Source organism: Myotis yumanensis, unplaced genomic scaffold, assembly GCF_028538775.1.
Source record: "Myotis yumanensis isolate MYYU_CA2020_CCGP unplaced genomic scaffold, mMyoYum1.0.hap1 SCAF_4, whole genome shotgun sequence".
Classification (NCBI taxonomy): domain Eukaryota; kingdom Metazoa; phylum Chordata; class Mammalia; order Chiroptera; family Vespertilionidae; genus Myotis; species Myotis yumanensis.
This window is the reverse complement of record NW_027223755.1, coordinates 104601066-104623350: the sequence shown is the minus strand read 5'-3', so window position 1 is coordinate 104623350 and position 22285 is coordinate 104601066. Positions and strand designations below refer to the sequence as shown.

At 50.8% G+C, this 22285-nt stretch overlaps 1 protein-coding gene across 5 annotated transcripts in view; it reads right to left on the bottom strand.

Annotated features, from left to right (window-relative positions):
* Positions 1-22285, bottom strand: part of KATNIP (katanin interacting protein) — a 207911-nt gene that overhangs the window by 63117 nt on the left and 122509 nt on the right. For 3 of the 5 annotated variants that reach the window (XM_070413423.1, XM_070413428.1, XM_070413427.1), the window contains 3 exons: positions 4740-4912; positions 3660-3725; positions 1734-1840 (listed from right to left, as the gene is read on the bottom strand). In XM_070413423.1, coding sequence (XP_070269524.1) covers positions 1734-1840; positions 3660-3725; positions 4740-4912 — 346 coding nt within the window. The remainder of the gene's footprint in view (positions 1-1733; positions 1841-3659; positions 3726-4739; positions 4913-22285) is intronic. The other 2 variants (XM_070413426.1, XM_070413425.1) reach the window with 2 other exon arrangements.

Genomic DNA, 22285 nt, shown 5'->3' with positions numbered 1-22285 from the left:
CTCACTCCACATACAGTTCAAAGCTGCACACGGGATGTTTTCCTCTATAAATAACCGTAAAAGCAGTGATGAGACCAGTTAAATAAAAGAAACCGTGTGGGGCAAGATGGCCAGCTAAAGCTTACTAGTAACTGGTAAGAGTCTACAACAGGCCCTGTCCAGCATGCTCAGTGGTTAGAGCGCCAGCCTACACACCAAAGGGTCCTCCTGGGTTCAATCTCAGTAAAGGGCACAGACCTGTGTTGCAGTTCAATCCCTGGCCCTGGTCAGAGAGCAGGTGGGAGGTAACCAATCAATGTGTCTCTCTTATATCGCTATTTCTTTCTTCCTCTCTCTTTTCCCCCCTCCCCCCTTCTTCCCTTCCACTCTCTCTAAAAATCAATGGATAGTCTGATCGCTGTTTCTCTGTCTTTGGGTCTGTCCCTGTTCATCAGTCTATGTTGTTCTCTATATTCCACAAATGAGTGAGATCATGTGGTATTTATCTTTCTCTGACTGGCTTATTTCGCTTAGCATAATGCTCTCCAGTTCCATCCATGCTGTTGTAAATGGCAAGAATTCCTTCTTTTTTACCGTAGCATAGTATCAATCCCCAGAGGGAAAGTAGGGGAGGGTGGGGGTAAGGGGAAGGGATCAACCAAAGGACTTGTATGCATGCATATAAGCCAAACCAATGGACACGGACAACAGGGGGATGAGAGTATGAGTGCGGGGCGGGGGGGGGGGGGGGGGGGGGGGGAAGGGCGGGGGGGAGGTTGGGGGTTAATGGGGGGATGAGGACACATTTGTTATACCTTAACCAATAAAGAAATTTAAAAAAATAAAAATAAAAATCAATGAAAAAAAATGTCCTCAGGTGAGGATTAACAACAACAACAAAAATCTGTAACAGGGTCCACAAAGGACAGCCTGGAGCTCAGATGCAGCCTGTGGCCTGTTTCTAGATGGCCTGCAAGCTAAGAATGGTTTTTACATTTTTAAAGGGTGGTTAGAACAAACACACAAAAGGTGAAAAGCCTAAATTATTGGCTACTTGGCCTTTTACCAAAAAAGTTTGCCAACCCCTGGCCTAGAGACCACTCTGCACCTCGGGTGTCTGAGGCCCCGGGTTCCAGACCCAGCAGTGCTGTCTGCAACCCCCGCGTGTGCTGTGCAAGGCTGCATACCCCTCCCCCCAGCCGGCACTGGCACTGGCACAGCCACAGTGAGCAGGCTCCGCACGGTGCCCCGGCATGGCTGTGGGCCAGTGGGTGCTTGTAAACACAGGCTCAACCTGGCGCAGCTTTCAGAAGATCAATTTTGCCTGAAAACTAGAGGAAAGCCTTTATTCTGATAATGAAACTTGACGGTTCCAATAACCGATGCTGCATGTTAATGGAGCAGAAGACTGTATCAGAACAAACGTTAACAGAGAACAGAAGGGGGCCGCTTTGGACCGCCAGCCCCCGCCCCAGCCCAGGCCATCTGGGGACAAACTCAGCACCGCCCCCTGTGGGGGGCCTCCCGTGGGAACCTTTGAGGAGGGTGGAGTGTTACCCAGCTTGGACTGAACTGAACAAGCAATGAGATATTTGCCTGAAAGAAGTCGTCACTTTTGCGTTTAGGGCTAGAGTGGGGGTGAGGGCGGGTACAGTCTAAAGGAGCAGTTTTAAATGGTCTGGAGTAACCTGGGCCCTCCCAGCTGCACTGCCATTGGCTTCTTGTTTTGGTTTTGAAGTCCTCGTGGTAAGTACCTGCTCCCCAAAAGGCCGATCCTGTCAATGGCTGCGCTGACGGCTCTGGCTCCCCCTGCTGCCTGGGATGGCTCCTCCGTGTTGGTCTCCATGGTGACGGGAAGCGGCTGAGGATGGAAAGGCTTATTAAACAGATGTCTGAGGTGACACTCCTGGCCCAAGATACAGCAGAGCCACGGTCAAAGGGACATACTCCTCAGGCCTCCAGCCCCGTTGCAGAAAGCAGGGGACAGGAGGGAGAGTGACAGCGTCTGCCCAGGCTGATGAGATCAAGCGCCCCCTCCCATGAGCTTTGCAAAAAGACGGGGTGTCAGTTTCTATGATCTGGGAAGTCTCAGGAAACGATCTGCTTCAATGAGCTATTGAAAAATGTCTCTCTCGCGTGCACTCTCTCTCTCAGGCCTGCGCCTTTCCCCCTCTTCTTCCCTCAAGGTGCGTACCTTTCCTCTTTGGCCCTCTCTTTCTCTCCGCCCTAAGTTCCAAAGAACCTTAAAAATAAATTAGATCCTGGCCGGGTAGCTCAGTTGGTTAGAGCATTGTCCCACACACCAAGGTTGTGGGTGTGATTCCCAGTCAGGGCACATACAAGAATCAACCAATGAATGCATACATACGTGGAACAACAAATTGATGTTTCTCTCTAAAATCAGTAAGTTAAAAATAAATTTCATCAACACCTTTCCCCATCTCAACCCCTGTTCTATCTGCGACAACGTAATGGGACTCCATGGAGAATTCTAGTAACATCATTAGGCCCTTTCGCCTTTCCCCCTTTGTCATATATCATCTAAACTGGAGATGTGTTCTGCTCTCTATCTGCAAATGCTTCCACTGGAGGCCCTGTGGGTCAGGGGTCAGGTCATCCGGAAACCTTGGAGCACAGGGTGGGTGGGGAGTGTTGCAGACCTGTCCAGACATCAGCCAGGGACAGTTCAAGATGACCAGGAAGCAGCAGAACAAGTGAGAGGGATACAGAGAGAAACCTCCACAGTGCTCTCGGTGCTGCCTGCACACCATCTATCCCAATTGGATGCTGTCTCCTCTCCTACCCCCCTGCTCCCCCCAAACCAGGCTTCTTCCTGATCTGCCAACTCATCCTCACTTCAAAGCTGCTCCCTGTTCCTCCTACTTGAGATGCTGTTTCCTGTTGCTGGCTGGCTCCTTCCTCACACACAGGGCTCGGCTCACATGGGACATCCTCCAAGGGGCCTCCTCGGACCACCTGCCGGAGGGAGCCACCATCCCGTACCCAGTCAGCTTTTGTCATCTCCCTGAAGTCACCTGTTTGTTTATGGCTTCATTTGCTTGTAGCCTGAAAGCTTCGCAAGGCCAGGGGCTAATCTGATCTGTATGCTGAGCACACAGCACAGACTGGAGCACAACCAAAAAGACATTCCCGGGCATTTTATTAATTCCCGCCTGTATTTGCCGAGATAGGTCTAATTGACCTGGGTAGATAGGGCTATAATTTATTTACTCAGAACGCCAAGATCTGTTTTTGGTGTTGTCTTGTCAGGAAATAGAAATGTAATAAGAGCCCTGGCTGGTTTGGCTCAGTGGATAGAGCGTCAGCCTGCGGACTGAAGGGTCCCAGGTTCGATTCCGGTCAGGGGCATGTACCTTGGTTGCGGGCACATCCCCAGTGGGGGGTGTGCAGGAGGCAGCTGATCGATGTTTCTAACTCTCTATCCCTCTCCCTTCTTCTCTGTAAAAAAATCATTAAAATATATATATTTTAAAAAAGAAATGTAATAAGAAACTGGAGTCAGCAGGCCTGGCTAAGCCCCTGCAGCCAGGCCTTCCCATCTGTGGAATGGGCAGGACAGCTCCGTGCCCAGGAGGACCTGCGGGGTGATGAGGAAAGCTCTCTGGAGCATCAGGTGCTGTGGGCACGGGCTTTGCTGTTCCTCTTGGGCCTCCACTGACCTCCCGGCTCTCCTCCTGTGCCTTCAGCAGACCAGTCCACGGTTTTGCTGGGGGTTCCTCCACGCCCTGGAATGATGTAATCACATGACCTGAGGTCAGAACAAAGCCATCCACTGTCTGTGCTTCACTGACAGATGAGGGTGAAGAGGGGCAGGGGCCGTCTTGTGATCTCCTACACACAGACACCAGGAAAGGACTGAGCTCCAGGAAAACAGACAACAGGTGCCACTCGATGAATGTCCCAAAAAACAGGCTATGGTGGAGACTGCGAAGCAATGGATGGTGTGGACGGGCTCCAGGCTGGCAGGCAGGCAGACCCGGGCCCCTTCCAAAGACACGGCCTGAGTAAGCCACCTTGCTTCCCTGGGTGCCATCGGCACCTCTGTAGATAGGGTAATGAAACAGTGCTGCCTGTTCCAAGGTTTCTGTGAGCATCCGAGGGACAAGCTAAGGTCAAAGGTTTCAGCAGCCGAGTCAGAGAGCGCGCTTAAGAAAGGATGTGTACACCAAAACACGTCAGGGCCTCCGGCTCCCAAGGGGCCCTGCTCACCCCACCGTTTCTCCTGCTTATTGCTCAAAGCCCAGGGCAGCAGGCACAAACTCCAACACTGCAGGGCCACGGAGGCTTTCTGAGCAGGTGAAGCAGGCTGGGGCAGGACTGCAGGGGTGGGGAGGCCCAGAGGCCTGTCGGGCTCATGCTCTGGGAGTGACGTCTTTCCAGAGAAGCCAGGGCTTGCCATTTACTCCATCCTTTCTCTTAACTACAGTTTGCAACCCTAGTCTAAGGTGTCAGGTTTGCAGGGAAATCGTCAAGGATGAGAGGCATATTGGCATCCACCTTGGGCTTTCTGCAGGAAACGGAAAATGGGAAGGTGGAAGAAATGGAACCTCTGGCAGGCGGTGAGGGACGATGCAGTGAGCAATGAATGTGCAGGTCAGCGTGAGGTCAGAGATGCCCACACATCACTCTCCTCACCACGTGCTCTGTGCCAGTGCTGCTCAGACATGTGCCCCCCCCCCACCACCCGAGTAGCAGAGTCCTCCTAGGTCCCCTCCCCCTGCCAGGGAACACACTGGCACCTGCAGCTGGCTGGTGGGGGGCTCTGCCCTTCTGCTCAGGATCGCCCTCTGCAGGGCTTCATTCTCCACCTGGATGGCTCGGAGCACAGCTGATGCATCTTCCTGCGGGTCCTCAGCCTGGAGCACAGGTTTTCGGGCTGCTGATGGGAGTCTCTCCCGTCGGCTTCCAGGTCCTGGGGGCAAAAACAGGGGGTCTCCCTTTAGATTCATTCTCAGAGTGCAGCTTAAAAACTATCAGACTCAAGTTGAGAACAATTTATGAAACAAATGTCAAGGTTATGAAAGACACAGACAGCCTGGAGAGCTGCCGCATTAAAGGAGACTGGCAGACATGCCACTGAAGGCAGTGGCCGGCCTGGGGCCGGACTGGGGGAACTAGCTGTAAGAGCATCGTTGTAGCAAGGGGAGGAATGCAAACCTAGTCTGTGGCTTAGGTAACAGTATGATCTTAATGCTAATTTAGCCTAAAGTTCATAACTTAAGTGTACCGTGGTAACATAAAATGAACGCCCTTGTCCTCAGGAGAAACAGCCAGCCCTCCGTATCTGCGGGTTCCACATTCGCAGATTCAAATGTGTACCGTTTAGTTAGGCCTATGATAGTTGCTTCTGTACTGAACATGCTCAGGCTTTTTTCCTTGTTGTTATTCCCTGAACAATAAGAATAATAACTATTTACATAGCACTTACAATGTGTTAGGTATCATAAATAATCTAGACATCATTTAATGTCTACAGGAGGATATGCATAGGTTATATGCAAATATTACCCCATTTTATATACGGGATTTGAGCATCGGATTTTGGTGTCCACAGGAGTCCTGGAACCAATCCCCCCAGATACAGAAAGGCAACTCTGCATACTGCAGTGTTCAGGGGCAAAAGGGAATGATGCATTTTTTAAAATCTCAAATGATTAAAACAAAAACACACACATACATACACAGCAATTATAAAGCAATTGGGACCAAATGTTAACAACTGGTGAGCCTGGAGGAGGGGTTTATGGGAGGTCATTTGTACTATCCTTGCAACTTCCTTTAAGTGTGACATTATATCAAAATAAAAAGTTATTAAAAATTAACCTTCTAACAAAGTATCTATAAGGAATAGTACATAATATCATGGAAAAGGATGAATATTTATTTATTTGTTAATCCTCACCAGAGGATATGTTTATTGATTTTTTAGAGAGAAAGGAAGGGAGGGAGGGAGGGAGGGAGGGAGGGAGAGAGAAAGAGAGAGAAACATCTATATGAGAGAGAAACACTGATTGGTTGCCTCCCCTATGCTCCCTGACTGGGGATTGAAACTGCAACCTAGGTATGTGCCCTGACCAGGAATCGAACCCACAACCTTTTGGTGAATGGGACGATGCTCCAACCAATGACCCACTTGGCCAGGGCAAAAGGATGAATATTTTGAAATATTTGTGCTTTATTTTGTTTTTGCAGGAATAACAAGAATTACAAAAAAAATTACTCTTCAATTTAAGAAAAATAGTATTGCAAAGGTACAGTTGATTTTGGAAGTTCCAATAATGGAAAATTGGTTTCATAAAGTATAAAGTGATATGCAAAAAGCGCCCAATAAGACTGGTTGAATAAAATAAGTTATGGTACATCCACCTAATTGTGGAGTACTATGTAGCTGTAAAAAAAAAAAAAAAAAAAAGCATGCTAAAATATCTACAGCATAATATGATGACTTAAATTTGCCTCATAATCATCTGGGGAATAGAGGAGATGAAAATAGCTGGTAATGGACACATGTGGCTCACTAGAACATCCTCTCAATTGTTTATATTTGAATTCTTTCTATGTTTAAAAAAAAACTCTCCACTTAAAAATAGAAATGCTTGCCCTGGCCGGTGTGGCTCAGTTGGTTGAGTGTCGTCCTGTGCACCGAAAGGTTGTTGGTTGATTCTGGGTTGTGGGTTCGATCCCAGGTAGGGAGTGTGCATGCAGTAGGCAGCCAATCAATGTTTTCCTCTCATGTCAATGTCTCTCTCTTTCCCCCTTCCTCTCTCTCTAGAAATCAATTTTTTAAAAAAGAAGATCCTTCAATGATTTCTTAAAACAAAACTCAACATATTTCTATTGGGATCTTGAGAGAGGCCTTTACCTACTGAGTTTATTGAATGCCACTCTGCCAGGTCTGTTCTTGGCACTGGGTACATAGCAGTGATCAGACAAATCAAGACCCCCCACCCTTGGGGAGAGACACAATAGCTAGAGAAAGATAAATAGTACAGGGTGATAGCAGAAAATGACATGGAAAAACATGACAAGCAGAGCAGGGTAAAGGAGATGGGGTGCGGGGTGGAGGGTGGGCGTCAGGGAGCACCAGGTAAGCATGGCCCAGGCACCAGGCAGAGCGAGAGGCCTGTGGTGTGTCCGTGGGGCAGCAAGGCACCTCGGGCTGGCGCAGAGGGAAGGCCAGGTCACACAGGGCTTTGGAGGACACGGTAAGGCCATTCCTCTGAGTGCAGTGGGAAACCACGGGAGGATTTGGAGCAGGGGACGACCTGAGCTGACGCAGGTGGAGAACAGACTGGAGGGAGGTGAGGGTGAGCTCAGAGAGGCGGTCAGCGGCCAGCGCAGCTGTGCAGGGGGGCATGGGCGCAGAGGCAGAGGGCTACGGGGGAAGACAGAGCCAGCAGGCTTTCCCGACAGCGTCGGTGCGGCTGGGGGAGAGAGGACTAAAAGTGACTGGCTTTGGGCCTGAGGAAATGGACAATGGACTTGCATACAGTTGAGCTGGGGAGGGCTGGGGAGCAGGTTTAGAAGGAGCGGGGCTCAGGTTTGGACAGGCTGGGTCCGGGACGTGTTGGCATCAAAGTGGAACTGCTGAGTGGGCACAGCGGGGGTCATATATATATATATACATATGACCTGGTGTAAGGCTTGTTGGAAAACAGCATCCTTCCAGCCTCATGACCTGGGGAAACCATCACTGCTGATGACTGGAGATTCCTCTTGGAGCACTTGACCTCTGCTATGTGCTGCTAGAACGCTGTGTCTGATGAGAGTTCAAGTAGCAGCGTAAGAGTGGCCCTGGCAGGGGAGGGAGCGGGCACGGCAGCTCCACGGGGGACTTCCAGTACAGCCGGGCGCTGGGTGATGGGGCTATAGGTTTTTATGGAAAAGCCAAACTAAAATGGGGCACTACCAATTTCTCCCAGGCACCCAGGAGAGGGGCTGTGGATGCAAACGCCCAGGCGCCAGAGGCAGGCACGCCGAGTGAGACTGAACGTGGGGCTGGGCCCCCCTCAATAAGGAGCCAACGCCCGGCTCTGCCATATTGGCCTGTGCTCCTAGTATTGCCACTTTATTTTTTCAGGAAAAGCTCAAATATGAAATTTTTGTGAAACCCCCTTAAGTTTTATTTGTTCATAACATACTCCAGTTTTAAGAAGCATGATCAACAGAACCCAGGGGCTGGTCTAGTACAGTCCAACCTACTTCCCCAGGGGGAAGAGGGCGGAGGGTCAAGGGCACCCACAGGAACCCTCGAGTACCCATGGCTGGCTGGCCTGCGTGGTAAGCAGCAATGGGCCATTTTCTGACTTTGATGGACTCTGTCATTGCCCAGTGCTGCTCCTAGGGGACAAAAAAGTAATGAGCTGCTTGCAAGGTGACCCGGGGATTCTGCTCACCCGGCCAAAGCTGCGTTAACTTTCCCTGCTTGCCCTTCTTATCAGCTCCTTGGCCTGCTCTGCACTAGAGGGATGAGAAGGTAAAGAAACAGGGCAGGGATGGTACGAGCTACAAGGCACCCGGTTTAACAAGCTGCAGGAGGCAGATCCTCAGTGACTGAAACACGGCGGGTAATAGGGTGCCGAGGGCTACGCTGAGGTCTTCCTCCCTCGGGGCAGAAGGAGACCCAGCGCCTGAAGGAGCTGGGAGGCCAGGAGGAAGGAGTGAGGGACACCAACGGACTTGGTCCTGAGCTACAGCGGAGCAGGGCTGACCCCTGCACTGCAAACACATGATGCCCAAGGGGAGCTGAGCAGAACCCCCTCCCAGCAGCGCGAAGGCAGCAGGACACGGGCTCTAGACCTGACCACGCTGTGGGATGCCACGCTGCTCTGGGCTCAGGGCTACAGAGGTGGGTGCAACAGGCACACACTGTCTTCACACTCACAATCATGGGGCGGAGACAGACACAGGTCAGGCAGGTGCACACAGGACATGCCAGCAGGTGGTGAGTGCTGGGGAAAGAGACAAAGCAGGCGAGGGAGAGAGAAGCCAGGAGGGAAGGATGCTGAGGGAAAGGAGACACTCAGTCAGGAAGGTGACATCTGAGCAGAGACCTCGAGGCAGTAAACCTGAGAACACCCCTCCAGAGAGGCTGTTCCAGGCCACGGGCACAGAAGGTGCCACGGCCCTGAGGTGGGCAGAGGTGGGCTCAGTGAAGAGTGAGGAGTGGCAGGGGGGCTGGAGCGAGGGACGAGGGCAGCGCGGTGGGCAGTGAAGGTGGAGAGGTCTTGTGCTCAGTTCTCTGCGGCCATTTAAGCCCACAGGCCTGACACTGCTTCAGGAGGCCATGCCCATCTTGCTTACGGGCACCTGGCATCATGGTTTTTATCAAATGAACGATGGAAAATGATTCCAACCCCAAACCTTATCAATCTCTGTATCTGTGCATATCACTAAAGCATATTGTTTCCTCCATCACCTGACCCTCCAGATCCTACAGAGCAGCGATTTTCAACGGGTGTGCCACGGCACCCTGGTGGGTCCCAAGATTTCTTAAAACATGCCATCCTATGAGTCAGGGGCACTGACCTATTTCCCCTTCGACTGTCAAATAAACAAATGACAACAGCCGTCCAGTGTGAATGAATCAAAATTATACGTATTTTAGTCATAGTTTTGGTGTGCTGCAGAATTTTAGTAATTAGCTTATGTGTGCCATCAGGAGAAAAAGGTGGAAAATCCTGCTATGGATGATTCTATAAATAAGGGACTGAGATCCTGTATACAGCTAAACGAATGTGCAGCACTGACATGGGGGGGGGGGGGGGGGGGGGAGGGGTCGCAAGGGAGGGGCAGGAGAGCTCGGGCAGCACCTGAAATTCGTGAGCTCTTTCTCCATTCCGGCATGGCACACTTTATATCAGTTTACAAAGATCTGCGTGTGACCTTGGCCTTTGTACCGCCCCAGGTGCCCCAGTGGCCCGGGGCTGGGTGGACAGCTGCCTGAGGTCACCACCTGTCCTTGGCCCTGCAAGCCCACACCACCTCTTCTGGGAAAGGACACCGCGGAAGGCGGTCTCTCCCAGTGGACCCAGCTCTGTCCGCACAAAACCTTCTGCTCCGGCGTCTTTCGTTTGGGAGGGGAGCTCCTCCGGCAAATGATCATTGGGCGCTGCCTGTGCCCTTGGAGTCATATTATGCTAAGAAGATGCTTTTCAAATTAAATCACCCTTTCTCCAAGCGAAGGTCAACTCCGCAGCTCGGCTGCCGGAGCTCTCCCCACCCGCGGCTTCCAGACGTCTGTCCACGGGCCGCGTCCGCCTGAACCACTTTCCTGCTGACCGCCTTGTGCTTACTGTGATCCTCACGACACACGAGGTGACAACACTTCAACTCTTTGTGAAGCTGTCCCTGCTCACTCGGGTGAGCCATTTCTGCAGCAGCTTGAGCACACTGGGGGTGGGGGGTGGGGATTTATTCTCATCCTGGATCTAGAGAGTGTGCATTTATTCACACAATAAATTTGTGCCACCACAAAAGCCAAATTGCACATTTTAATTTATCCCAAACCGCTATTTTCTGGTTGAAAACCATCCCCCTGCTGTTCGTGTCACTTTCCCTTCGCTTCACCGGGACTTGGCCTTGTCTCTCTTGCAGAGAAACAAAGAGCGTGTCATTCAGGAGATTTACCATGAATACAACACATGTTACCAAGACAGGGGGACTGGGGGCTGTTGGTCGGCTGACCGGCCAGGTGACTTGTTCCTGGCCACCAGCTGTGACTCGAAAAGCTCAAATTCAGAGTCTCGGCCAAATCACCTGGGAATCCACTGAGACAGCAAATATGAAACCCATGAAAGAGTCTAGCATAGAGATCGATCATAAGCCAGAAGTCCACAGGCCCAAACCAGCTAGCAGATGTGTGTTGTGTGACTTCTATGTATGTGTGTGTTTTTATTGGAAATAGATGCCAAGAATTATTTAAAAAAGAAAAATTGGGATTCCTGGCATCTCTTGAAAAACCATTCGATCTGGCAACCCTGTCTGGCATTCCCATGCGACAGTCATAGGCTGGAGCTGGGGAGCAGTGCCCCTTGAGACAGTGGACCTCCAATCCCTGTTGCCACACACCTGTCGGCCTGGAGACTACTAGTATATGCAACGTTGTGTGGCAAAAGGTCCAGGGAAACAGCTGAGTAGAAAAGCCTGAATTGGAGTGGCAGGAGGAGCCCTGTTTTGTCTTGAGATGCCCATATTCTCATCTCAAATTCAACTGGGGGGGCGGAAGCAGTTCACACCCCGGGACAGTGGTCCACCAGGGTCCTGCGTACTGAGTGCTGGGACTCCAGAGGCCCCGTGCATTTCGAAATGGCTCCGCCTCCTCAGAAAACATGCTTCTGCTGGTGAAAGAGACTGACAAATGGCCACCAGTTCCTGGCCTCTGGACGCAGGCCGCTCTGCACGGTGATGGTGGAGCCTCTCCCCCAGCAGATGCGGTCAAGTTCTCTAGCTGGGTGCCTTCCTGATGCCTTCCTCTGGCCAACAGGCCGCTGGCAAATATGACCAAGCAGGACCTTTAAAAAGCACATACACACTGGGCGTTCCTCTCGTGCTGCCCCGAGACCACCACATCCTGGATGATGAGACTACATGGAGCAGAGACAAGTCTCCCAGCTGAGGTCCTGGGCCGGCTGGGCAGCCAGACAGAGGGGGAGGCCACCCGAGACCAGCCAGCCCAGCCACCCACCAGCTCACTGCAGAGCCATCAGCCCACCTGCAGACCCTGAGCAATGCCAGGGCTGTTGTTTTAAACCACGACATTTTGGGATAGACGATGAGGCAGCAATAAATAGCTGATACACACAGCTTGCAAAGGCCTGTGTTCTCATCTTTAAAGCTTCTTTGGCGACCTCTCCATGGGCAGGTACTGCCTGTGATTCTTAACACCCTTCTGCTGTCTCTTCTTCAGCCCAGGAACGCACACGATTTTCAAGGAAGAAAATCAGGGCTCCCGCTGCCACCCAGCTAAATGACTTTTTACATTTATTATTGATTTCAGAGAGGAAGGGAGAGGGAGAGAGACATAGAAACATCAATGATGAGAGAGAATCATTGATTAGCTGCCTCCTGCACGCCCCCAACTGGGGATCGAGCCTGCAACCCAGTCATGTGCCCTGACCTGGAATCAAACCCAGAACCCTTCAGTCCACAGGCTGACACTCTATCCACTGAGCCAAACAAACTAGAGCCCGACTAATGACTTCTACTCTTTCCTCCTGGATATTCCAGTCCTCTGCTCCATACCCTGCCTCAGAAGAATTTGTAACAAAATGTAATGTGCGGTTAATTTTTATATGAAACTAGAGGCCCGGTGCACAGATTCGTGCACCAGTGGGGTCCCTGGGTGTGGCCTGCGGGGATCGGACCGCGGCAGATGGCTGGGGAGGAGCCCGAGCCTGGGCCTGGTGCCACGCCACTCCCGCTCATCCCAGCCCCACCGCACCTGCCGTGGGCTCATGCCCAGTCAATCCTGATCAGGAGAGGCTTATGGTGGCCAGCCATGAGCCCAGTGTCTGGTGCCCATTGGTCAGCTGAGCAGCACTCCCACTGTGGGAGTGCACTGACCACCAGAGGCAGCTCCTATGTTGAGCATCTGCCCCCTGGTGATCAGTGTGCATCATAGCAACCGGTCGAATGGTCGCTTAGGCTTTTATATATATAGATGAACAGCAGTTGCTTTTGTCTTTCTAGCAACAGTGACTTTACAGCATCCAGGTTTTCCTTCAGGGACCCCCCACACACACACACACACACACACACACTCTTCTCAGTCTCTGTGGTTAGGATAGATCTGACCCCACTCCTGGCCCAGCCTGGCCAATCAGAGAACTTCCTCCCCCCGACCACGGAGACTGGAGACGGCTGGGGGGAGAGCTGGGTCTTGGACTCTGCTGGACTATCAGGGAAAGGAGCAGTCTCTTTCCCTGGGGGATGCTAAGCCAGTGAAAGGAGCCTGGGGCCGTCTCCAGGCTATGCCTGAGACTAGAGATGTGGTTCTCAAAGTGATCCCTGTAACATCAGTACCACCTGAGAACTTGTTAAGAATTAAAATACGTATGCACTGAATTAACAATCTGTGCTTTAATTTGCTTTGCAAAAAACTTCTAATGCACAATTTAAGTTTGAGACCCACTGGGCTAGAGGAAAATAGAGGTAAGTGATAAAGAAACAGCTTCCTAGTGAGAATCATCCGAGGACCTGGATCCCACCATGCCTGAGGTCAGATCTAGAGTCCTGGACTTTCTGGGTCTGGGAGCAATATATTTTCCTTTGTTGCTTCAGCCAGTTGGGATTTCTGTCACTTGCTATTAATAATGAACACTGACAAATATAAGACTCTGGACTTGGCGGAATGGTCCTTCTGCTGCAGGTTTTCCTGGGAGAAATGCTAACTGCAGGCCTGTCAGGGTCTTCGAATTCCCTCGCACTGAGGGGAGTTACTTTATTTCTAGGGTTGGCATCTTGTCTGGGAAAACTGGTTCAAATATATCACTTCTCTAGAGCATTCTGACAACTTGGACAGAAAACTTTCCACATTAAAGACTGCTGTTCTTTCTCCCTCAAGAACATAACAAGTCTCTAGAACAGCGGTTCTCAACCTGTCAGTCGCGACCCCTTTGGGGGTCGAACGACCCTTTCACTGGGGTCGCCTAAGACCATCGGAAAACACATATATAATTATATATTGTTTTTGTGATTAATCACTATGCTTTAATTATGTTCCATTTGTAACCATGAAATTGGGGGTCACCACAACATGAGGAACTGTATTAAAGGGTCGCGGCATTAGGAAGGTTGAGAACCACTGCTCTAGAAGTTTCTTGGGAGGCTTATGGACAGAGACCAGAGTAATGCAGCACATGAGGCCTTTTCATTAGAAGCAGGGACGATTACAGTGATAAAGGAATTAAGCTCTTGTGGAATTGCATCGTATGCACATTTAATTGACACAACTCAAATTTATCACCTTGGCCAGAGAAAAGGGGGCAAGGAGAGAAATGCCTCTTTAAGGAGTGCAGGCAATTGGTTACATTTCTGGTAATGGCAGGTGAGCTAACCCAGACCAACTCTAGCACAACTAGAAAAGTTGGACCAAATATTATAACAATCTGTTTGAAGGCATGGAAAGCAAACAGGGCTGTAACAATTATAAGGACAACGCAGGCTGGAGACGAAACTCAGAGAGGTGACCCAGCACCTGGAAGGTTTCCCCTTAAGGTACTGCTGATTCTGAAAAGAGCTGCCGCAAAGCTGGGAAGCTGAGAAGCCCAGGCGACAAAGTCAGGGCTACATCTGAGAGTCAGGGTGCCTGGAGAGAGCCAGGCGTGAAGGGCACAGAACGGCTAATATTGTGTGCAAATCCAAAATACAACTGACTGTGTAAAATAATAAATGATGATGATGGCATCATCTAGTGAGGTTTACAATGTAGAGAGAATTAAAATGCATGACAATAATAGCATTTCAGTTGAGAGGAGAGTAAATGGAGTTTCAGAGCTGTAAGGTCCTTCTCTTGAATGAGAAGTGGTAAACTTGCTAATTTAAAGTAGACTCTAATAGGTCAAGAATGCATGTTGCAATTTCTGGTAATGACTAAAAGAATAATAAAAGAATGTGTAACTAACAAGCTAATAGAGTGGAAAAATAGGAATAATATAAAGTAATCAGTTCAAAAGAGGGCAAGAAAGGGAAGAAAGAGAAACATAAAACAGGCAGAACAAATAAAAAGCAAACAATAAGATAGTAGATTTAAACTCAAATATATCAGCAATTACATTAAATATAAATGGACTAAATGTGCCCATTAAAATGCATAGATTGTTAGAGGATAAAAATTTAAAAAGCATTAAATGCTGCTTAGAAGAGAAAGTTTGAAAGTGAAAAAATGAAAGATACACAATGTAAACACTAACCAAAAGAAAGCTGGTAGACATTAGGGCAAAAAAGTATTACTAGAGTGAAAAAGAGAGAACACATGGTGATAAAAGGTTAAGCTCACCAGGAAGAAGTAAAAAGGATGATTTTTTTTATGCACCAAAAAGATAACCCCTACTGATGTAAGGTAAAGCATGTAGGCAGTCCAGACTTTGCCTGGAAAAGGGTGAGCTGGTTTGATTCCTCTCAGCAAGTCTCAGGTTCCTTATGCCTCTGGAGATGTCAACATCCCAGTGCTCTCAGCATAACGCCAGTGTTTAAAAACACCCATTTTCCCTGCAACCCAGACCCTGACCAAAGCTGACTGCTTCACCTGGGGCTCGGCCGGGAGCTGTGATTGTGTTTCCACCCTGGAGGAGAGATGACTCTTAGGCTTGCCGAGAGGTGATGTGTCTGTACGGTGGTGTCTATACAGAGCCCTGTGTGCTGCGCTTGATCATCAGCTGGGTTTGGGCCACCTGCACTTTCTGTAACCTTTAGAAACTAATCCTCACTTTACACGAGGCACCACTGTAATCCCTTTTCAGTGTGAGGGTGTGACAATGCCGTGGTTTTCAACTTTCCTTTCTTCAAATTTGGCTTATGTTGGAGCCAAGTATACTTAACAGATAAAGGCTAAGCCCCAAACCCCTTCAAAATGAAGACTCCACTTCCTCAAACAGTGTCTCTTTAAGAGAACAGATGGACAAACTGCTCTAAGAACCAAGTACCTGGGGCAACTGGCAATCTTTTTATATGAGATGGACCGAGCGACATGCATTTTTATGTGAACGCATGCTTCTTTGCCAGGCTGGCCAGGAAGGTCAGAGTCATAACCGGGACCCCCTCAGGCATCCGTGTGCTCATCTGATTTTCTTTCTCATGTTTTTTCTTCACCGTCATCTCCTCACGTACTTGTTAAAGTCTTGTACTACATACCATCTGGAGAAAGGCAGATTATAAATTAGTTCATTAAGTTCTACTTCTCAAAATGCTGCATATGAACATGTGTTAAGGGTTGTTGTGTCTCCACCAAAAGATGTTGAAATCCTAACTCGTAGTACCTGTGACCTTATTTGGAAATACGGTACTTGCAACTGATCGAGTTAGGTTAGGGTCATCGGGGTGGGCTTTAATCCAATACAACTGTGTCCCTATAAAAAGGGGAAACGTGGACACAGAGACAGATGCGCACACAGGACAGTGCCACGTGAAGGCTGAAGTTATGCTGCCACCGGTCACTAGGACAGAGGCCGTCAACAGCTTCTTCCTGGTGCCTCAGACGGAACATGGCCCTGATGACACCTTGCTCTTGGACTTCTAGCCTCCAGAACTGGAGATATAAGATCCTGTTGTTTAGACCAGTCACATTGCGGGCCTTCGTTACAGCAGCCCTAAGAAACTGATAAAGTATTCCAAATGCTTTTAGTTGATGCAGGGCTTAACTTTTAAAATACTAAGTTACATACTGATATTAATGAGCATTAGAAAAAGCACAGCACATGCCTCAAGGCTGTGTTTAGGTGTGACTGCGGGGACTAGGCTGATGTGGGTGCGCAGTGAGCACTCGACGTGTTAGCTGGCTCAGGAGGGCCAGTGGAGAGGTCAAGGCCGGGATTCTGCAGTCAGGTTCTGAACACTGGCTTCACCACTTACTGGCTGCCCTGAGCCTGGGTTTCCTCTGTACATCGTGTTGACAATGTACAGCGGTTCCTACCGCACAGGTTGTTTGATTAACTAAATGCAAGACTGCATTTGCCGGTACAGAGCACGGCCTGGGAGCTGGTTCGGAGCTCTGTGCATGCTGGTTCTTCATTTTATTACTCAGGCCAACTTTGGTGCTGGTGGCATGCCATGAAGGATGGAAGTCCCAGGAAGCCCAGCAGGATGGCTGGCCACTACCAGGCGGCTCCCACATACTTCGGTTCCATTTCTTTTTTAACAACTTGTTTGGGGGGAACTTTCTGAAAAGCCACTTTTATTTTTCACAGAGTGAACACCAGCAGTACAGACTGGTGTCTTGTCAACTTGAGCAGCGGTCAGTGGAGCCGGCCCAGGTGTAGCTCAAACAACGTCACCGGGGACTGCCACCCACACTCTCCACTGTGGAGCTCCGAGAGGGACCTGGCCTGCAGCTTGCCCCGTGGCCCCTTCTCGCTCTCCTTCCCAGCTCCCCAGCTCTTTGCCTGATCAAAACTGATAGATGCCAAATTCACCAGATTTACCTGACACCTATTTACAAACACGACAGCTCTTTAACCTTATCAGCTGCTGTGACCTTGACATGCCCTTGTCCACATGTCACTTGGACAGTGAGTCCCTTCCCACCCTACCTTCCTCAGGCCCCATCAGGCCTCTTTCTAGGCTCTGGCTCTTGCCAAGAAGTCCCCAGGAACCAGCTTGATCCTCACTCTGCCCACTAGATCCCGGCTCTCCGTGGTGGTGGGTGCGAGGACCCTGCCCCGCCTGCAGGCCGGGTTTTCCTGCTGTTCCCGCTGGCCCCAGCAGAGGCAGCACACAGACCAGAGGCCCAGCCTGCCTGCAGGGTCAGACCCAGATCCCAACTCCAGCTGCTTGAATCGCCTTTGCTGGTGGCGCAGATTTAGAACCCTCCCCAGCCAAGTGACAAGCCAGGGCCCCACATCACGACCAGGTCTCAGCAGGCTCCCCACCACCCAGGTTCTTGCCCTGGGTTGTTCAGGATAAAATGTCACAACTAGTCATGCTGACAATGAACCCCTCAGCAAGCCCATTACTGTCCAGAGTCCAGCCACTGGTGACACGCAGAGCCACCACTCTCTCCACCCTGCAGTGGTCTCTTCCTTGGTCACCCGACTCCCACCCTGGCTCCCAACAGGCCACGCGTCATGCAGCAGCCAGAGGGATCTTGTTACAATGTAAACCAGGTCACGGCAGCCCCATCTGCAAAGCCACAGAGGTCTGCGTGGCACCGAGTCCCTCTGCTGGTCTCACTGTGTGCTCTGACCCCTGTCCACCTCTGTGACCTCATCTCAGCCACCCTCCCCTCACTCCCTGTGCTCCACCCTCCAGCCCTCTTTCTGATTCATGAGCTAACTGAGCAGCTCTTTCCTACCTCAGGGCCTTTGCACAGGCTTTCCCCTCTGCAAAGGGCTAGTCCTTGAAATAATTCAGGTCTCAGCTCAAGTCTTTTCTCCTCAGAGATGCCCAGCCATTACCCTGTTGCTGTCTTGGTAGTATCATCACTACCCCACCTTCGTGATTCTTATCTATCCCTGCCCACTGACACATAAACGCCGTGAGAGCAGGGTCAGTGTATTGCTCACTGGATCACCAGGGCCTGGACCAGGGCTGGCACATAGTAGGTGCTCAATACCCAGGTTCCTGCTGAGGTCTGAGAAGACAACAACCTGTTGCCAACCCCACCCAGGAGTGGGCTGGGCTGAGCTGGAGCACGCCCTAACCTACAGCCCCAGGCCTGGGCCCTGAGGCCCAGCCTCACTTGCTGGCCCTGTCCATGCACGAGGGCACATCCCCGGGACGTATGCTGCCAGCCCCGGACTGCTACCTCAACTCCCCAACCCAGGGCTCTGTGTACTGAACCGAAAACCTGCAGCTTTAACTGTCCTTGAGTCACAGTTAAGCTTCCCAGGAGCTACACACCCAGGTGCCTCCAAAGCCACCTGTGGCCCCCAGGCAGGCAGCCTGACAGAGCTAGTCAGAGCCCGGAGCTTGAAGCCTGGGTGTGAATCCTGGCTTCGCTGTCCTGTCTGTTACTCTAGGCCAGTGGTCGGCAAACTGCGGCTCGCAAGCCACATGCGGCTCTTTGGCCCCTTGAGTGTGGCTCTTCCACAAAATACTAGCTCTTCCAGTCAGAGAAAGGTAAATACCACATGACCTCACTCATTTGTGGAATATAGAGAACAACATAGACTGATGAACAGGGACAGATCCAAAGACAGAGAAACAGCGATCAGACTATCAATCCCCAGAGGGAAAGTAGGGGAGGGTGGGGGTAAGGGGAAGAGATCAACCAAAGGACTTGCATGCATGCATATAAGCCAAACCAATGGACACGGACAACAGGGGGATGAGAGCATGAGTGGGGGGGGGAGGGCTGGGGGTTAATGGGGGGATGAGGACACATTTGTAATACCTTAATCAATAAAGAAATTTTAAAAAAAAATAGCGGCTCTTCCACAAAATACCGACTTCTGCGCATGGGCTACAAAGTTTCAATCGCACTGTACGTGCGCCTGCACGTGGTATTTTGTGGAAGAGCCCCACTCAAGGGGCCAAAGAGCCGCGTGTGGCTTGTGGGCCGCGGTTTGCCGACCATGGCTCTAGGCAAGTAACTCTCATGTCCTCAGCCCCGGTCTCCTCATCTGTGAAATGGGAGAACGGGGAACAGTCTCTATAAGGAAGTTGTGAGAGTTTGCTGCCTGTCACCCACTCCCTCTGCCTCTGCCTCTGCGACAGCACCAGTGTCTCTTTCACAGAGCCTCCCGGACCCAAGCCAGGCAATGAGAAGCAGCTCCGAGGCTTTGCTGACAGTTGTGAGCACAGTGCCAGCTGACCCGGCCGAGCACTTGCCCGGAGCCAGGTGCTCCTCGAAGCAGTCTATCTCCCCAGCCCTTCAGTCCTATAGCAACACTTGCAGGAGGGTGTTATTCGTATCCCTGTGTGGTGGAGGGGAGAATGAGGCCCGAGAGGCTGAGGAGTCTGCCCAAGGTCAGAGCTAGACGGTGGAGGGCAGGGTTTGCACCAGGTGGTCAGGCTGCAGAGTCAGCCATGCTAGTTTCCGCCAGGGTTGCTGGGCTGGTGGGCTGTAAGCCCAGAGCTGCTGGTGGCATCGCACCACCCCTGTGAGCTTGTCAGAGAATGAAGGGCACGGAGAAGAGTGCAGAGCCGAGAGCTGCAGAGGGGCAGGTGCCGACACTTTAACCACCTGGATCTGGCTGTGCCTAAGCATCACCCACATATGGACATTTTAGTTACATGGGTTGATATAGACCCGGGATGGGGAACCTTTTTTCTGCCAAGGGCATATTTATAACATCATTCTCGGACCATATAAAATTATCAACTTAAAAATTAGCCTGCTATAGTGGGTCAAACATTTAATTAACCCACCCCTAATGCCTTGGCAGGGCCAGACCAAATGGATGCTCCCACCCCTGATATAGACTCTACCTTGTGATGTTAGGTCAGAGAGAGCCCAGGATCAGATACATACAGACATGTGATGAGACAATGGACTCCCCCTGGAATTTCTCACAGGTCAACGTGCCAGACACAGATACCGGCTTCTTCTCCCTGAATCCACATACCCCCACACAGATACTGACTCATTCCTGAATACCTTGCTGACCCCCCTGCAGCTGAAACTTCCTCAACTGAATACCTCAGCTCATGTCCCCGCCCCTCACCAAACCGCAGTATAAAAAAAGCGCCCCCCTCCATGTTGGCGTGAATCCACGTGCCCTGTCTTTGGGGGTACGTGGGTCTCCCGGGGACGCAGAAATAAACCTTTTCCTTTCCTTTCTTTTCTGATTCACTGGGCTCTATTTCTTGCGCCGCCTCCTGAGCCACCTAACCTAACACCTTGCAGACACTTTTTTTTTTATCATCTGCCATCTAAAATGTCTTGTCTTGTTCAGTCTTTCCTCCCAGGTGGGTTCTGGGTTGTGATAGGGTGACTCAGAGAATGCCTGGGTGCCGGCACTCAACCAGAGTGCTGGACTCAACACCCGGAACAGCCACAACCCGAGGGAAGGGAGAGTGTGTACAGCCCAGCTGCCTCGCCCCTGGAGTGGGAGCAGCGGCCGATGTGGGGGCTCGTGCTCAGCCCTGCCCCCAGCTCCCCAGCCAGGTGGCACTCCACCGCCCAGTGAACTTGCTGGTGATAAAGCCAGTTTTAGCCCTTCCCTTTCCGTCCCCTACCAGGAGCCATCTCCCAAATAAATTACTTGCTCTTGAATCCCCATCTTGGAGTCTGTTTCTGGGGGAATCCAAACCAAGACAATATTTACACAGCATGGAACAGATGCTCACTAAGTCAGTGGGAGCTCTGCTATTCCCCCCCTCCTTCCATCTGCCCTGAGCTGCTGGGAAAAACTCCAAGCTCAGGCTCCAGGCTCAGGTGCACGGCCCACCTCCTGACCATGACTGTGGAGGAGGGGCTGGTTCCCACCAGTGGGTCCCTGGGCCTGTCCCTGCAGGAAACAGTCCCTCCAGCTCCCTAGTAAACATGAATGAAATGCCACAGCCACAGAGGTCAGGCCCCTGACTCAGCCTGTCTAACAGGGCTGGCTGGCTGGGGCTGGATTGTGCCCAGGGCACCCCAGGGCCCCAAATTCCTGACCAGGATGCCTGAGGTCTTTGTGATCCTTTGGTCATAGAAACCAGAAGCAAGTGCCCCCTCCCCACCACCCAGAGCCACTCCAGCCACTGGATTTGACCCCGGGTACCAGGCTGTGATGAATTCTCTGCAGCCTCAGTGTGTGCAGTCTGCTGGTTAGGGACACAGCAGTGAAGTTACTCCACCAGCGATGGAGGCCTCCACCTGCCACTTTCCAGCTGTGTGAGTCACCTGCCCTGTGAATCAATTTCATGTCTGTGAAATGGGGACAATCACAGGACCTACCTTGAAGGCTAGTTACAGGATTGCAATTTACTTACATGATCTGCTTACATAAATTACATATATAATTTACTTGCATATGATATAACCAAGGGCTTGCGACGGTGGCTGGGTCACACACTCAGTATAACCTCTCATTTCATTAGAAGAGCAGCAGACTGACTCTTCACCATAAGCTCCTTTGTACCTTTAGATCTTGCTGCCCTTTGCATGTATTTTTACCCACATAAAGTAAGCAAATTAACTGAAAAATAAAATAAATTTTCAATTTCTTGTCATAGAACAAGAACGTGGGTGTGAATTTTATGTGTTCACTGGTCTGGGCCTCGGGGAGCCCAGGTATTTGGTCAAACATTACTCTGGGTGTTTCTGAGAGGATGTTTTTCGATGAGATTAACATTTTAATTGGTAGAATAAAGCAGATGGGCCTTCATGGTGCGGGTGGGCCTCATCCTATCAATTGAAGGCCTGAATAGAACAAAAAGACTGACCCTCCCTGAGGAGAGAATTCTCCAGCAGACTGCCTCTGACTTCCTCTGCAGCACGGGTCCTTCCCGCTCCAGGGCCTCTGATCTACAACATTGGTTCTCCCTGCGTCCCCAGCCCCCCAATCCACCCCGCAGATGTGACTGGCCAGCCCTCACAACTGCATGAGGCAATTCCTTATTCTCCCCCTCCCTCCATAGGTTCTGTTGCTCCGGAGACCTTGACTGATAATACATTTGCAAAAGGTCAGCCCTGACCCTGGCA